Raw genomic sequence first — 14,656 nt, forward strand, 5'->3', positions numbered from 1 at the left:
TTTCCTTCTATGTCTAGGCAGCTTCAACATTAGAGGAAGGGCCGGGTAAATCGGGATGGGCATTGGACTCCTCCTCCCTATGGAGTTTTGAAAATTAACACTAATGGTTCTTCCCGAGGGAATCCAGGCCCTGCTAGTATTGGGGGAGTGGCTCGCTGTAGTTTTGGTGATGTTAAATTCTTTTTCTCAGTTCATAAGGGTGATTTCACTAACAATCTCATGGAAGCTCAGGCTATTTTATATGCTATGGAACAATGTTGCTTGCGGAGATGGCGTAAGATTATCTGTGAGTCTGATTCCCAGGTGGTGGTGAACTTGCTTTCTTCGCAAGAGCTTGACAATGTTGGTTGGCAGCTGGCCACTGTTGTTAATCAGATTATTCTCTTCTCTACCTCTTTTCAATTCATTAGGTTCACGTATATTCCTTGTGAATGGAACAGAGCTACTGATTGTTTAGCCAAATGGGCTTCTAGTCATGATTCGGGTTGGAATATTATGGATAGGAGGCAACTTTCCTTTGAGATGGTGCAAGAATTTGATGATCTTGTTGCTCAGGATTGAGCTCCTTGTTGAGCTCTCCTTGTTGTATTCCTTTCTGTCTTAATAAATTTTTACCCCTCTTTTTCCAAAAAAAAAAAAACAAGATATTGTCATTAATTGAATGGATTTAATAATTTCTACTTAGTCAGTTCAAGATAATAACAAATAAAATTTCACGAAAGTAAAAGTTTTCTCTACAAAACACATTCAGCATAACCCACCTACTCTTGTAAATAAAATACTATAAATTTTATTTAAGACAATGGGAGCTCATGCCGGTGATAAAATGTGAGCTTTGTGAATTAATCTTTAAACGACAATAGAAACCTTTTGTACATTAAAAAATCCATGTTGAAGTAGGGCAACACAAGTGGGTTGCATGAAAACTATTGAAATATTTAGCAAGCCACGTAAATAGCTAATCACATATACTTCACACTAGTACTAGAAGTTCGAACTGTCAGTGCATTTGTCAGCAGAGCAAAATAATCATCAGGATACATAAATTTTGAAAAGTTTAAGCATTCATCAGAGCATAATAGAGATCTGGTCTTATAGACATAACTCAAAATGTGGAAGCATAGAAAAGGAGCACAAACTATTTTCCATTATGCCTCAAAGAAATGTAGTTACCTCAACTGCAATGATCATCAGATATGCACAATTTGGATTTGTTGAAAAAAGTTCTAGAAATTTTTAGTAAAACTGTAATGGCAAGGTGTATAACCAAACCCATCAGACTTTGATAGCATCCTCCTTTCCTATTCTAAAAAGGAAACTTTGGAACATGGTTGCGACATCTATCAGATGGATATTTTCTAAGATGTAGTTGCAATGGCACTGGTAAATTTACCATCCATAAGTTTGTCAGGTGTAGTTACAAAGTGTTTAGAGTAGTGGCGATGGTGGCGGTGATTGGATTTCTGGGTACCCGCACAGAATGAACAGGAGGAGGAAGCTTAAAATTTGTTTTGGAAAATGCAGGCAGAGCCTGTGGAAATGAATTGTGTCACAGATGCGAGTCTTCTTCATGTTATTTTGTATGAATTCTGTCACAGTTGCGTTTGTGCTACAACTTAGTGTTGAGAGGAAGCCATTCTGAAAAGATTGGCGCCACAAATTGTGCTGTTGAAATGCGACAAGGGTTACAGTGTTAGTGTTCGTTATGTAATTGTTGGTATTTTTACACTTTTTTTTTTCGGTTCCAAGGGGTAGGCATACTATTTTTGCACATATTTTCTTTAAAGCCTGGATAAGCATGGGGTGATTTCTAGACCACACCGACATGATTAGACAAAGAAGACTAAAGCGTCTGGACTGCTCTCCATTTTTTCCAAGTGCTATAATCTTGTATTTTTTAAAACCAAATATATTTTTCTGCTGACTTCAATGAATGGAAAATCAGATAAATCAGATATCTAAGGTTGCGTTAGTATTCTGCCTGTCAGCAAGAACATGAGAAGATACCAAAATGAAGACATGCAATGTGTCAGGTTATAAGGCCTTTTTGGTTACAGCCAAATACAAAACAATAATTCTATAAGATCCCTCAAGATCTAATCCAAACCCTAGTTATTCTCAACACTCTGGTACAAACCTCCAAAGAAGATCTCAACTTGTGCTCGCAAGCCCACCAATCAATCTCTTTGTTTCCCAAGCCTTAGCTACTAGCTTTTCTCAAAGTTTGCTCCTCTACCACATCCCCTTCTCCAAGATGGATGAATAATTGACTAAAGACTCCACAAGACCCCCTACTTATACTCAACTAAGCCACAAGTCAGCCTAGTAAGCTACAACTTAAATAAACCCTTAACATTAAATACATGTTGAGCCACAAGTCGGCCTCCAACAGATATTAAAAACCAAATATCTTAAAAGACTTACAACACTTATTAATTACATCAAGAACAATTAACCAAGACCAAAATAGATTCACACAAACTCCACCAAAATGCTTGAATCTTTATGAACTTCTTCAGATACCCCTACATTATAGCTCAAGAAACTTTGCATTTGATAGTCAATTAACTAGTCTATTGCCCATACAAATCCTAGATCAAAATTGACAACAAAATAATCATTAGTAAATTGTGAAATAAAAGCAATAATAATGTAAAATTGAATTGATAGAAAATGTAATAGTCGTAACTCTAAATTATGTTCATGACGAGCTACACTCCCAAAAAAATAAAACATAACTAGAAAGATATCATAGTCTATTTTAGTTATTTTCAAAATAGAAAAAATAATGAACAATTTAATGAGCTACAGTTATCTATATAAAAACTTTATGTAAGTGTGAATGTGTAATTTGTGACAAACCCTTTGTCCTGCTGAAATTTATTTCTCTTGAGCTCGAAGTATGTCAATCACATCCTTCACTATCCTCTCTACTTCAACATGGCAACTGCAATAGGCCACTAGTCTTATAATTAGAAATAAAAAATAATGCTAAATTATTTGAGTTAGTAAAGAAAATTTATCGAAAAACAGAGATGCAATATACAAGACAAAAATAGATAACAGAAGCATAACTAGCAACTTGATATTATTGAATTATAGAAGTCTATTTATATAGCTGTATGAACAACTCAAATTCAATTGCTGGTTTGACATACCAATTGAAATATTTGAATATAGAAAAATTGCAACACAAACCAGTTGAATTAATATTAATAGTATCCTTCCTGACAGTGGCTTGGTGGACTAATGGCCGAGATGAAGAATGGCTGAGGTGAGGCTACTTGGAAACGAGTACCCGATAGGGGGAGGTTTCGATAATAGGGATTTCAGGGTTTTAAAAGGGAGAATGTTAACAGATTGAGTAGAATTAACAGAAGAGAGGAGAACTAGTAGAGATTACTTACTCTTGTGTAACACCCATGCTCCAGCCTGAGCGAGAACAGATGTCTTCCAGGGCACTCTTCCACCTGTCAATCTCTCCTCGTGGGTGTCGATCCGGATGCGCATAATGCTTTTCAAAGGATCTCTCGTACGGACTGCTCTTGTTCAGGGGATACCTCACATCAGTTGGATCCACGCCATAAAACAGAGGAATGATTAAGTGGGGAGTTTCCAACATTGCAGCGGACTCCTTGAGACACCACGTTGACTCTGCATAGCCCTCTGAATATATGGGAATGCAAATGGCACTCTTTTCAATTGCCCTTTTCAAGGACGGCCAAATCTCTGCTCCCTTCTTCAAATCCTTGCTGTCTACAAACACACGAAACCCTGCGTCGGAGAGAGATTGAGAGAGGTGGTCAGCCAGAGTCTTTCTCACATCTTTTCCCCTGAAACTCAGAAACACGTCATGCTCTGGTGAAGGCGTCAATTCCTCTCGCTTGCTGCCAAGACAGAATTCCTTCATTCTGTGAAAATCCTCCTTAAACTTCGTCTGGTATTCCAGCTTCAGGGCAGTAAAATCTTTTTCTACGGCGTGAAATCGTTGCTCAATGGAGAGAAATCCTGCTTCGTCGATGACCAAACCTCGTTCCGGCTTTATGTGTCGGGAAGGCTGCATAGAGTAGCCCTTCCTCTCGAGGTAATCGCGCCTCGTATCGAGATATTCATTCTTCACGGCGAGATAACTTCGCCGACGGTCGAAATAATTTGGCCCACTGCCCCAATATTCTTCACAGAAACTCCTCTGATACTCCTGCTTCCGGCACATAAAATTAGCTTCCGTACTTTTCCAAAGTAGTCTAATTAGATCAAGTCGTCCAATTTGTCCAATTTGTTCAATTTGTCCAAGTGAGTCAATTCGTCCGATTAGTCCAAATCGTTCAATTCCCCTTTCGTGGTAGTCCTGCAACAATTTGAGGTAGTTGTCCTTCAGGGCGAAATAATATCGCCTACTGTCGACATAATTTGGCCCACTCTCCCAATATTTGTCAGAGAGCAATTCATAACCAAGCCAATCCTCGTTGGGAACAATGCCACGTTTCTTTTCCATCTTAAAGTTGCAGGAAAGAGTGGTGGGTTAGTAAGAATAGGGGAAAAAACGAAAAAAGAGAATAGAGAGAAAAGGGTAGCAGATGATTCGTTCGACTCAGTTTGAGAGATGTTATAACTCTACGCAGATCTTCAGCTCCTATAACAAGACTACACAGAGCCAACCTTCAATACATAAAATGTTCCTTACTCTCTGAAACAAAGAGGGTTCTATACAAGAAACAAACCACGGATCCATCCTTCCCGCCTGAGAGAGGTTAGGTAAACTTGGAAGTCAAAACGAATGCGGGCGACAACTTCCTTGAAGCTGCCACGGCAGGTGGGTCCACTTTGGGTCGTTACGTCCTTTCATCGTCGATAAAACCAAGGCCGGGTTATTCTTGTGGACGCGCGTACAAGGAAAATATTAAGGGGAACAAGTCAATCTCCGTTCATGTACGCATAACCGGTATGTTTTCCATTACTTTTTCCTTCTATTGACTGTTCTCAAGAACTTGAATTTCTTGTATCTTTACACAAACATGTCGAAAGAAATCATCGTGAGTACTATTATCGGTTACTTTTAAAACTACTAGCTATATATACCTCTATATATATTACGCCGAGAGTAATCGTTTTCGAGGCGCCTATTTTTATTTAATCCCAAAGTTATTTTAATCGAAGTTGGGATTAATGAAAATAAAAATAGGCGCCTCGAGAACGATTACTCTCAGCGTAATATATATAGAGGTATATATAGCTAGTGGCAGTCGCGGCGCAATAGGAAAAATATTTATTTTTTATTTTTTATTTTGATAAGGTTACTATAAAATTGTTAATTAATTTTTAATTAGAGTTGTATGAAGTTAGTATAAAATTATGCTTCAAAATATTTTTAAAAATTTAATATAAGGAGTTTAATATAGATTAAAAATATACTTTTTATTTTTGGGATATTGTAATGTAAAATGTTATAGTCATACATAGATATATGGTTAGGGACAAAGTTACCATTATAGTTAATGTTAACCTTAGGGATAGAATTAGGGTTAGGGTTAGCATTAGAGTTAGGGTTGGAGTTAGGGTTAGGGTTTGAACTATGGTTAAGGTTAGGGATAGAGTTATGGTTATGGTTATTGTTAGAGTTATGGTTATGGTTTAGATTAGAGTTATGTTTATGGTTAAGGTTAGGGTTAATGTTATGGTCATGGTTAAGGTTAGGGTTAGAGTTATGGTTATGGTTATGATTAGGGTTAGTGTTAGGGTTATAGTAAGGCTAACGTTAGAGTTATGCTCATGGTTAAGGCTAGGGTTAGAGTTATGCTTATAGTTAGGGTTAGGGATAGGATTAGAGTCCAATTATGGTAGAGTTAGAATTAGGGTTAGAGTTAGGTGTAGAGTTATGTTTATGGTTAAGGTTAGGGTTAGAGTAATGCTCATGGTTAAGGTTAGGGTTATGGTTAAGGTTTGAGTCAAATATTATTTTAAATTTAATATAAGGAGTTTAATTTAGATAAAAATATTTATTTTATTTTTGGGATATTGTAATGTAAAATGTTATAGGCATATGTAGATATATGGTTAGGGACAAAGTTAGGGTAAGGGTTTGAGCTAGGGTTAAGGTTAGGGTTAGGATTAGATTCTAATTATGGTAGAGTTAGATTTATGGTTAGAGTTAGGGGTAGGGTTAAGGTTAGTGTTAGGATTAGAATTAGGGTTAAGATTAGGATTAGAGTTAGGGTTAGGATTAGGGTTATAGATAGGGTTAGGGTTAGGGTTAGGGTTAGGGTAAGGTTCTAGGTTAGGGTTAGGGCTAGGGTCAGGTTTAGGGTTAGAGTATGAGTTAGGGTTAGAGTTTGAGTTAGGGTTAGGGTTATAGTTTGAGTTAGGGGTAGATAGAGCATTATAATTTGGGTTAGGATTAGGGTTAGCTTTAGGGTTTGAGTTTGAGTTATGGTTAGAGTTAGGGTTAGAGCTAGAGCTAGAGTTAGAGTTAGAGTTAGAATTAGGGTTAGTTTTAGGGTTTGAGTTACCAATAGAGTTAATTTTACAGTTGGGTTAATGTTAGAGTTAGGGTTAGGGTTAGAGTTTTGAGTCAAGGTTAGGGTTAGAGTTAGGGTTAGGGTTAAAATTAAAATCCAATTATGGTAGAGTTAGATTTACAGTTAGAGTTATGGGTAGGGGTAGGGTTACGCTTACAGTTAGGGTTAGAGTTAGATTTAGGGTTAGGGTTAGGGTTAGGGTTAGGTTTATATTTAGAGTTAGGGTTATATATAGAGAGAGTTATATCAATGTTAAGGTTAGGGTAAGGGGATTGAGTCAGGGTTAAGGTTAGAGTTAGGGTTAGGGTTAGGGTTTCTGTCAGGATTAAAGTTAGGGTTAGGGTTAGAGTCTAATTATGGTAGAGTTAGATTTACAGAAAGAGTTAGATTTAGGGTTAGAGTTAGGGGTAGGGTTAGGGTTAGGGTTAGGGTTAGAGATAGGGGTAGACAAAGGGTTAGGCTTAGGGTTAGGGTTAGGGTTAGGGTTAGGTTTAGGGTTAGAATATGAGTTACGGTTAAGTTTGAGGTATAGTTAGGGCTATAGTTTGAGTTAGGGGTAGACAGAGTATTAGAATCCTAGCTACGATTAGGGTTAGGTTTTGGGTTACGATTATGGTTATGGTTAAGGTTAGAGTTAGGTTTAGGGTTATAGTTATAGTTAGGGTTAAAGTCCAATTATGGTAGAGTTAGATTCAGGGTTACAGTTAGTGGTAGGGATAGGGTTACAATTATAGTTAGGGTTAGGGTTAGGGTTAGAGTTAGAGGAAGGGTTATACTTAGAAGTTTTCTTATGGTCACAGTTATAGTTAGGAGGGGAGTAAGGGTTGGGATTTTAGATTATATTTATTATTATATAAGGTGCCCTATATAATAATATGTATATTCCCACGCTCATGGATAAGGTTAGGGAAAGAAGTAGGACTGTGGTTATTAGTGTTACATTTAGAATTTCATTTAGGAGGGCATTGTGTGCTATTTTTTCCCCCTATTCAACCCATCACTGATGTCTGATCTGAGAGACCTTAAATGGGATAGGTTCTTTGCATAGGGTTAACATCGCTAAAGTTGGCGGCTAACATTTTGTGTTGGCTCGGTTTCTTCATTGACCACGCTGGATCATTTTTTCTTGGTCGGGTTGATTCATGCTGCGAGATTTGATAACTCTTATTTCTTCGCGAGCTATCTTCCCATCTTCCCAAAAGTGCAAGATGTTGCCATGCATTCCCATTCTAACGTTTCTTTATATGCTAGTGTCTTCGAAACACTCTAAAGCCTAGAATTGCACAAGATGCTGCGATGCATCTCCATTCTGATGCATCATCATGCTACATTGTTTCTTCAATTCTCTGAAGCCCAAAATTGCATCATGCTACCATGCATTGCCTTTCCAACATTTCCTCACTCCACAATGCTTTCATGAGTCTTTAAGACCCAAAATTGTGCCACATGGAGGGGGTTCACACCTTTTGTGCTATCTACTTCGTTTGTTGGGAGGAATCTCTTCACTACATCTTAGTCATCCATTGGAAATAAAGCCAATCTTGATCGACGAATGTGACTTAATCCTTCATTAGGAGGAGTTTCCTCGTTGCATCTCAGTCATCCTTTTTGAGGGGAGAATCGACATCGACGGTTGCGACTTAATCCTTCATTGGAGAGGATTCTCGATGCATCTATGCCATCTATTTCGAGAGGAAGACCTTCATCGATGACCATCATTCATTTTTGGGGAAACCAAATTCCCCCTTGGGATCAACCTTGCATTTTTTGTGGGAGGTTAAGACATCATGTTATCTCTTTTCATAATTTTTTGCCAGCGACATGAATGTCTTTCCTCTTCTTTCCATGAGTCTCCATTCTAGCGCCTCCTTAAGCTGCATTGTTTCTGCAATGCTCTAAAGCCCAAAATTGCATCATGCTACTACATGTCACCTTTATGACATTTCCTCACTTTGTAGTGCTTTCGCAAGGCTCCAAGACCCAGAATTGTGCCATGTAGCAGGGGTCCCCACCTTTCGTGCTATGGTTACAATTTAGATTTTAGGGTTATGGTTAGAATCAAGGTCAATTCTAGAGTTTATAGAATAATTAGAGTTAAGATTAGGGATTAAATATACATGAGGGTTAGCATTGGGTTGTATGATAATTACAGTTAGGATTATACTTAGATATATCATTTAGATTAGGTTTTAGTCAGGGTTTAATTAGACTTAAGATTAGGGTGAGGATCAAGGTGAAGTCTATATTAGGGTTCATATCATGGTAGGATTGAAACTAATGTTAGGGTTAACATTGAAATTATGATTAGGGGTAAGGTGAAGATTTATATTTGGTCATGATTGTGGTTTGTGCTAGGATTAGGGTCTAAGCTATGATTAATTTTATGATTGTACCTTTAGGGTTAGGGTTTTGTTTAAGTTTATGATTATGGTTACAACTATGGTTTATGGTTCAAGTTTAAAGTTGGGAATGTGATTAGGATCAGGGATTAGTAAATTTTTTAAGAGTTCGGTTATAGGTTTACACCATGGTTAGGACCTTGGGACTGGATTTAGAGTTTAATATCATGGTTATCCATATAGGTAGGTTTAGGATTTTGATCAATATTTTGGAGTTTTTTTTTACATTATGGTTAAGGGTTAGATTTTAGGGTTAGGATTATAACCAATATTAGTGTGTAGATTTTTGGTTTAGATTATGGTTTGGACTGAGATTTTCGTTATATCAATAGGGATATGTTTTAGTGCTATAATTATAGTTTAATGTTGGATTATAGTTATATTGTACATCATTGTTGGGGCTAGGGCTAAGGTAGGGGTTGTTGTTAGGGTTAACTAAGGATGACAATTAGGATGGTTTATCTTTTCAAGTAGAAAAAAAAACTCATATTGATTCAAAAACAAAGAAATTATACTTCGAAAATATTTTTCTATGTCATAATAGATTCATTTATTTTAATTATTGTATTAGTTAATTAGTTGTTTGATGTTTCAAAGTAAACATGGCTTATTTTATTTAAATTTAAATAATATTATTGTTTTGAATTGAATTTAGCTTAATTGTTAATAATCATATTTATATTTCTAATATTAACTCCAATTTGATCAAAGAACAAATATATTTTTGGTATTTTTGTAAACGAACTTGCTTAACACTTCCCTATTTCAAAGTTAATAAAATATCATTTCTATTGTTTTAGATTTGAGAGTAAGTATATTAAATAAGTAATAATAAATGAACATTATGATTAATATATTTCTAAAATAAAAATATATTACTTAGTTTACTTTAAATGAATAAAGTACTCATTTACTTGTAAATTTTAAAAATAGAAATTAATCTACATATATATAAAATATTTATTCTTTTTCCTATTTGCATACAAATTAATTAAAATCTAAACTTTAAACTACATAAATATTTTTAAAATATATATCCATCAATAATTAGTTTAGAATAAAGTAAAATCTAAAAATTAGACACATATAGAATCTTTTTAATTTCTAGATACATGTTTTTCTAATTTATTTCTACAAACATGCAACTGATATTTCTATTATCCATTTTTTTCCATTCTAAAAAAATCTAGATGTAAATAGAATTTTTTTAGATGCATGCAATCTTTCTAATTTTTTCTACATACATATATTAACATTTCTATTTTATATTTTGTTTTTACATTATGGTTATTTCAATCAAAATATCTAGATGTAAATAGAATTCTTTTCAATAAATCTAGATGTATATAGAATTCTTTTAATTTTTTACATACATAAAATCTTTCTAATTTTTTTCTACATACATAAAAGAATAATTTCTATTTTCTATTTTAGAAAAAAATCTATCATAAAGATTGATAAAAAAATTGATTGCATATGCATTCTTTAGTTTGTGCACTAAATGCACAAAATAAATTGTATAGATTAAAAATTCCCGTGCTAGGCACGGGTATATACAATAGAAATATCAGTTACCAAGAATAGTCGGCCATAAGCAATCAAATCTTAAACTCTGCAAAATTTCTTGCAAGCAATCTTTGTTCTATCTTCAGCTGAAAAGGAAAAAAAGAATTTCAGATCTGAGATTGTTTAGATTGCCCTTTTCGATTCAAAAAGCCATGGAAGTCACCGCAATTACATCTCCAAGAGGGCTAATGTGCCTTGATTCAGTACCCACATGCTTATCTCCAAGAAAAACTCTGCACAGGTCCTCCAGTGGCCTCAATTTCGGTCATATGAACAGAATTCTAAATCTAAATGAAATTAATTAAAATTGAAATATAAATCAAAGTAGAATATTATAACTAATTTTGAATTTCAATTTACTTCTACATCTAAATCTAAATGAAAATGTAAATAAAAAATAGAAATCTCACCTGCAAAAATGTTACTCCAAAACTTCAATTTACTCTTATTCAAAAACTCCAATCTAATCCTCCAATAACCTCCACCTCTTCCTTCTTGCAAAAACATAAAATGAAAATGAAATGAGGAGCCTTGGTTTTATAACTTCTGAGAGGCTCCTCGTATCCCCCAACAGACGTCTCTTCACATTCCACGAATTTGTTTCAAATTCTCCCACTCCCCGCAAAAAAAAAAGCATGAATGTGCATGCAAAATTATATTTAACAAAAAAAAAATCATATTGAAATTATTTTGCCCCTATTTTTTCGGGCCCTATTTTTTCGGGTCCTACTTTTTCGGGCCCTACTTTTTCGAGCCTATTATTTCGGCCTCCATTTGGCTTCCTATTATTTCGGCCAGCTATTATTTCGGGAATTCTTTTTTAATATTTAATTTGGAAGTTTGTAACTGCTCCCAATTCTTTTTTATTGACAAGGAATCTTGGCATATTCCCGTGTTGGGCATTTGTGCTGCCATTGTATAGAACGCCTCTCGGCATAAATATACTACTAGCTTATATATATATATATATATATATATATATATATATATATATATATATATATATATATATATATATATATATATATATATATATATATATATATATATATATATATATATATATATATATATTACGCCGAGAGTAATCGTTCTCGAGGCGCCTATTTTTATTTAATCCCAAGGTTATTTTATAATTGGGATTTATGAAAAAAATAGGCGCCTCGAGAACGATTACTCTCGGCGTAATATATATATATATATATATATATATATATATATATATATATATATATATATAGGTATATATATATATAGGTATATATAAGCTAGTAGCAGTCGCGGCGCAACAGATAAATTATTTTTTAATTTTTCTTTTTTTGATCTGGTTAGTATTGATTTTTTTTTTTCTTTTTAAATTTAGTTGTATAAACTTACTATAAAATTGTAGTCATATAAACTTAGTATAAAATCATTCTTCAACATTTTTTTTTAAAATTCTATATATATTGTTTATTTGCATCACTTTGATTCAATCTTATTTTAAGGATATTATTAGGTAAATTGTTATATTGAAGAGTAGAGTTATGGTTATGGTTAGGGTTAGAAATAGGGTTAGGGTTAGCATTAAGATTTAAATTAGGGTTAGGTTTACAATTAGAGCTAGAGTTAGGGTCAGGGTTAGAGTTAGAATTAGAGTTAGAGTTATGGTTAGGGCTAGGGCAAGGGCTATTTTAGGATTATGACTATTTTTAGGGTTAGAGTTAGGGTTAGGTTTAGAATTAGAGTTTTGAATTAGGGTTAAGGTTAGAGTTAGGGTTAAGGTTTTAATGAAGACTAAAGTAAAGGTTAGGGTTAGCATTAATATTTAAATTAGGGTTAGGGTTAGGATTTTAATTAGAATTAGGGTTAGGGTTACAATTAGAGCCAGAGTTAGGGTCAGGATTAGAGTTACAAATAGAGTTAGAGTTGTGGTTAGGGTTAGAGTTAGGGTTAGGTTTAGAATTAGAGTTTTGAATTAGGGTTAAGGTTAGAGTTAGGGTTAGGATTTTTGTCAAGATTAAAGTAAGCGTTAAGGTTAAAGTTAGAGTTTTGAGTTGGGGTTAAGGTTAGAGTTAGAGTTTTGAGTCAGGGTTAAGGTTAGAGTTAGGGTTTTAGTGAAGATTAAACAAAGGGATACGATTAGGATTAGAGTCTAATTATGGTAGAGTTAGATTTATAGTTAGAATTAGAGTTAGGGGTATGATTGGGTTAAGGATTAGGGTCAGTGTTAGTGTTAGGGTTGGAATTAGAGTTAGGGTCAGGGTTGGAGATAGGTGTATAGAAAGGGTTAGGGTTAGAGTTAGCTTTAGGGTTAAAATAATTTTTAGGGGTAGAGTTAAAGTCCAATTATGGTAGAGTTAGATTTAGGACCACAATTAGAGGTAGAGGTAGGCTTATAGTTAGGGTTAGGGTTAGGGTTGGAGTTACAAAGACATTTAATATTATGATTAGGGTTAAAATAATTACTAGGGTTAGAGTTAAAGTCCAATTATGGTAGAGTTAGATTTAGGGCTACAATTAGAGGTAGGGGGAGGGTTACAGTCAGGGTTAGGGTTAGGGTTAGAGTTTCAAAAAGATTAAATATTATGATTAGGGTTAATGTTAGAGTTAGGGTTAACGTTAGAGTTTTGAGTCAACTTTAAGGATAGATTTAGGGTTAGGGCTAGGGCTAATATTAAAGTACAATTATGGTAGAGTTAGATTCGTGGTTAGAGTTTGGGGTACGGTAGGGTTTTGGTTATGGTTATGATTATGGTTGGAGTTAGAGAAAGGGGTAGAGAAAGGATTAGATTTAGGGTTATGGTTAGTGTTAGTTTTACATATTGAGTTAGGGATATGTATAGAGTTACATCAGGGTTAAGGTTAAGATACGAGTTTGAGTCAAGGTTAAGTTTAGAATTAAGGTTAGGGTTAGGGTTTCAGTCAGCATTAAAGTTAGGGTTAGGGTTAGGGTTATATTATAATTATGGTAGAGTTATATTTAGAGTTAGAGTTAGGGGTAGGGGTAGGGTTAGTGTTAGTGTTAGGATTAGAGTTAGGGTTAAGGTTAGGGTTAGGATTGGGGTTAGGGTTAGGGTTAGGGTTAGAGATAGGGTCAAGGTTAAGTTTAGCATTACAATTAGGGTTAGAGATAAGGGTACATAAAAGGTTAGGGTAGGGGTTAGGGTTGGGATTAGGTTTATGGTTAGAATCTGAGTTAGGGTTATAGTTTGAGTTAGGGGTAGACAAAGCATTAGAATTATGGTTAGGATTAGAGTTAGGGGAGAAGTAGGACCACGGTCAAAGTTACGGTTATTGTTATGTTTAGAATTACATTTAGGAGGGTAGCTCGTTCTCCTTACACATGCCTATTAGCATAATAGAACAATATAAGGATTAAAATGTTCCTTATGTAGTTTTATAACTTTATTAGTTACATTTATAAATATACAATTAATTAATGTTAATTATGCTTAGCATGAATAGTGTACAATGAAGGAGTACTAAACATTATTGAGGTAATGATTACACTTAAAATGAGTATAAAATGAATATTATGCTTTAGAGTGGGTTAATAGTTAGAAATAACACATCAATTTTATACATAATTTAATGATCAAAATATTAATGATATATCTCACGTAAAATCTTTAATAATACAAAAACAAAGGTCAAAAAAAAGCATTTCAAATATTTGGAAGTATAGTTGAGAAGAATTTGAGATAAAAAGTTAAATCGTTTATTTATTATTTCGATACATAGATGGAAGGAGAATAATATATCCTAGTACAATTATCTGGATAAAGTAATAAGTGAAGATTTGAAAAATGTGAAATCATCATATGGACCATGTGTATAGGTCTCCATAATTATGTAAGTACATCACATATTCTTCAGATATTAAAATTGTATTATGACCTTTGTTTGTAATATGATCATCATAGACCTCTTTCATCATGGATGGAAACACATCTACTTTTGTAGATGTGTTGCGTACATATTTGGCAACATCTTCCATCTCCATTATCTCTATCTCTTGTACATGATCAATAGATAAAGCTGCATTCTGAAGTACTTCTACCATAGTTGTACAACACTGTTTAATTATGCGTGCACACTTCTGAAACTCTGTCTCAAAAAAATGATTTGACTGTACAGAAGAAGTTGGGCTAGTGTCGACAATGCTTGATTGTGTATTAGAGGCTTCCATGCCTG

The 14,656-nt window shown here is 34.3% G+C and overlaps 1 protein-coding gene across 1 annotated transcript; it reads right to left on the bottom strand.

Annotated features, from left to right (window-relative positions):
• Positions 1-2,089: 2,089 nt before the first annotated feature.
• LOC149536170 (uncharacterized) lies at positions 2,090-4,495 on the bottom strand. The gene is made up of 3 exons (XM_089806243.1): positions 3,408-4,495; positions 2,863-2,947; positions 2,090-2,591 (listed from the first exon to the last, which is right to left on the bottom strand). Exons 1-2 carry the CDS (start codon positions 4,493-4,495, stop codon positions 2,881-2,883), a joined length of 1,155 nt encoding a protein of 384 aa, XP_089662369.1. The 3' UTR covers positions 2,090-2,591; positions 2,863-2,880.
• Between the last annotated feature and the right edge of the window lie 10,161 nt (positions 4,496-14,656).

The sequence above is a fragment of the Cupressus sempervirens genome, chromosome 10, assembly GCF_028749045.1.
Source record: "Cupressus sempervirens isolate cs-2001-9-10 chromosome 10, ASM2874904v1, whole genome shotgun sequence".
NCBI classification, from domain to species: domain Eukaryota; kingdom Viridiplantae; phylum Streptophyta; class Pinopsida; order Cupressales; family Cupressaceae; genus Cupressus; species Cupressus sempervirens.

What these genes read in the sequence shown, in the direction of transcription:
- LOC149536170 (XM_089806243.1), bottom strand. Translation starts at nt 4,495, where the DNA reads ATGGAAAAGAAACGTGGCATTGTTCCCAACGAGGATTGGCTTGGTTAT. An exon ending in AGCATGGGTGTTACACAAGA is followed by an intron (nt 2,948 to 3,407) that starts GTAAGTAATCTC and finishes GGCCTATTGCAG; the next exon opens with TTGCCATGTTGAAGTAGAGA.